The following is a 3,586-nucleotide window of genomic DNA, read 5'->3' as shown; positions in this document are numbered from 1 at the left end:
TTGATTTCTCACCAACACGCAAGTGTTTGACGTTTATTTTAACACATGTTCAGGTTTGCAGTAGCTGTTTTGGAGCTTGTGGACACGTAGGAAGTTTTCTTTATTTTGGACCTAGATTAAAATGTATCAAGACAAGTTATTGTTGTTCGAATATTTTGCCTTATAATATATTGATTTATGTTGATTTATGTTATCTTGTGTTTACCCTGCGCGTGCGCGAATGAATGTATTTATTAAATATTGACACCCAATAGTGTCACGAGAAACGAAACAATATGTGGCGCCCCGATGTATAATCCGCCTTTGGTCGGGGTGTTACATCCGCACTCCTAGACCTCGTGCGGATCTCGTATCGATCGGCGACGCCCCGGGGGGACTTACACTCAAACAATGAGATTCGTAAAGATTCGTAATCCAATGTCTTGTGCTCTTTGTGGTCACCTTGACCCCGATCACAACCATTGGTGCACCCAAGAAGACTCCACCGCTAAGTCCGGTCAACCCGTTACTAAAAGACCCGACCCATGTTTCGGCTGCGGTTTCTAATGACTTTGAAACTTTTTTCTATAATCAAACACTTGACCGCTTCAACTACAACCCGGGAAGTTATGCCAAGTTTCAACATAGGTATATTATGAACTCTAAATGGTGGGGTGGTGCTAACACGAGTTCACCAATCTTCGCGTATCTTTGCGGCGAAGGGACCATCGATCAAGATGTTGGGTTCCTCGGGTTCCTTACTGAAAACGCTCCGCATTTTAAGGCTCTTGTGGTCTACTTGGAGGTAAGCAATAGAGTTTATGTTTCTTTTTTAAAACGAAATATCTTAAAACCAAAACTGGAACCACCTAGCCAGTAGCTAATTATGAATCAAATAACCTACATTATGGTTATATTGACTTAAAAGTATATTGGGTATGGGTCTTACCAAACCCATATATTCCTTAAACGGGTTATAATATCTCATTAAATTTAAAATTATTTTCATCAAATTATTGATGTATTAATCCTATAAAATAGGATATACTAAAAATTAATATCTTATTTATTTTAAAAAAGAGATATATATATATATATATATTATTTAAATTAAAAAAACAATTTTATAGTAAAAAAATAAACAGGTCTTGGGTATTATCAAACCATAAATATATTATTAACTTTAACAAATATTATTTATAATTAAAAAACCAATTTTATAGTAAAAAAAAATAGACGGGTCTTGTGTCTTATCAAAACCATATAGCTTTTAAACCGGGTTATAACACCTCATTTATTTGTGAAACAACTTATAATCAAAACATAAGTATATTATTAACTTTTATACAATAAAAAAGTATAAATTCAAAAAATAAATAAATATTAGAACAAACAATATAAAGCAACCCCCGTAATACGGGGGATAAAAACTAGTATGTTATAAACAGGTAAAAACTTCCTTTTACACTACATTTGTGATTGTATTAGCAGGTATACATTGTTTATTAAAAATCAAAATCTTTAGTTTATTTCTGCTTGTAACTCTTAATAAAGTAACATGTAGGCCTGCTTAGAACTCTTGATATAGCTATATATAGTTGTTCGTGTGACAAAAAAGGTTCTCCAAGTACATACCAACTCTAGAAAAATGATAATATATATCCGTGATACTAATAAAAAAAATATTCATGCACATAAAATATCATAGCTTTTAATCAATTAATATGATGTCATTTGAGAACATCTACTCATGTTTCGGTTGCGGTTTCTAATGACTCCGCCGCTAAGTCCGGTCAACCCGTTACTAAAAGACCCGACCCGTGTTTCGGCTGCGGTTTCTAATGACTTTGAAACTTTTTAATAATCAAACACTTGACCACTTCAACTACAACCCGGGAAGTTATGCCAAGTTTCAACATAGGTATATTATGAACTCTGAATGGTGGGGTGGTGCTAACACGAGTTCACCAATCTTCGCGTATCTTGGTGCCGAAGGACCCATGCATAGACGGAGACGTTGGGTTCCTCGGGTTCCTTACTGAAAACGCTCCGCGTTTTAAGGCTCTTGTTGTCTACTAGGAGGTAAGCTGTAGAGTTTATGTTTCTTTTTTAAAGCGAAATATATTAAAATCAAAACCGAAACCTCTTAGCCAGTAGCTAATTAAGAATCAAATAACCTACATTATGGTTATATTGACTTAAAAGTATATTTGCACTCTTTTAGTCTATTTTGAAGTATGTACAATGTTATTTAATATTTCTTGTTATAACTTAGTGTTTATGTAACCTTTCTTAAATTTATGTTTCTAGCATCGTTTTTATGGAGAATCAAATCCGGCCGGGTTAATGGGTGGACCCGGATCCATGGACGCCATGAAAGAATCGCCGAAAAACGAGACTATTCGCGGGTATTTTAACTCGGCCCAAGCTTTAGCGGATTATGCGGAGTTATTGCTTCATATAAAAAATAAATTACATGCACACAATTCACCTATTATTGTTATCGGAGGGTCATATGGTGGAAGTAAGTCACTTAACCTTATAACTTATATAACTTATATATCAAATGTTACATTATTTAACTTGTGACAATGTTTTAAATTATTGCTATAAAATCATTTGTTTTAGTGCTCGCATCGTGGTTTCGTCTCAAGTATCCACATATCGCACTCGGGGCTCTTGCTTCATCGGCTCCCATTCTATACTTCGACGATATAACACCTCAAGATGGCTATTATTCAATCGTTACCAAAGATTTCAAGGTGAAAAAACGAGTTAAAAACATAACTTTTGTAAACAAATCGTGTTACTTTGAGCTAACTGTTTATATGTTTAGGAAGCGAGCGAAAATTGTTACAAGACTATAAAGCAATCATGGCACGAGCTCGATAAAGTTGCTTCGACACCGAATGGTCTTGCTATTCTCTCCCAAAAATTCAAAACTTGCTCGTAAGTAATCATATATATTCATTTGACTATTACGGGCTTGACTTAATTATCTTGTAAACTTATTTGTTTTGTTAAGGCCATTAAAGGAGTATTCTGAGCTTGGGGACTACTTAGACTCTGTATATGCTGTTGCAGTTCAATATAATGCTCCACCAAATTATCCGACGACCAAAATTTGTCGAGCCATCGATGGAACAAGCAATGCCACTGATATTCTTGATAGTATATTCGCTGGGCTTGTTGCTTATCAACCGGTTACATCGTGTTACAACATCACACCGGAAGTTAGCCAAACGTCCATTGGATGACAATGGCAAGTAAATAATTTCATACATTAGATAAAGTTAGTTATATAAATATTAATTAAGCTATGAAAACTTATTAATAGGTTATGGCTATATTTTCTAAAATATTACAAATTTATTCACAGACACATACTAAACTTTTGCGTTACGTTTTTATAAACATGTATAGTCTTATAGTGAGATGGTGTTTCCCATTGGTATAACTAGTAATGTAAGCATGTTCCCGAGCTTGCCTTATGACGCGAAAGAATACAATGACGATTGTCACAAAATGTTTGGCGTTATGCCTCGACCACATTGGACTACAACATATTATGGTGGTCAGGTAACTGTTTTTTTTTTTTTTTAAAAAA

The 3,586-nt window shown here is 34.5% G+C and overlaps 1 protein-coding gene across 1 annotated transcript; it reads left to right on the top strand.

Moving 5' to 3' along the window:
- Positions 1–412: 412 nt before the first annotated feature.
- LOC143538943 (uncharacterized) lies at positions 413–3,354 on the top strand (the record flags this gene model as incomplete). The annotated part of the gene is made up of 5 exons (XM_077032379.1): positions 413–784; positions 2,290–2,503; positions 2,608–2,741; positions 2,816–2,928; positions 3,005–3,354. Coding segments are annotated over 5 exons (1,065 nt in total), but the record flags the coding sequence as incomplete, so codon positions are not given.
- Between the last annotated feature and the right edge of the window lie 232 nt (positions 3,355–3,586).

The sequence above is a fragment of the Bidens hawaiensis genome, unplaced genomic scaffold (genome assembly GCF_021521415.1).
Source record: "Bidens hawaiensis isolate Kalapana, Puna unplaced genomic scaffold, B.hawaiensis_p1.1 tig00011762_1, whole genome shotgun sequence".
In the NCBI taxonomy this organism is placed as follows: domain Eukaryota; kingdom Viridiplantae; phylum Streptophyta; class Magnoliopsida; order Asterales; family Asteraceae; genus Bidens; species Bidens hawaiensis.
Note: the sequence above shows the minus strand (reverse complement) of the source record. Positions and strands in the feature narration are given on the sequence as shown.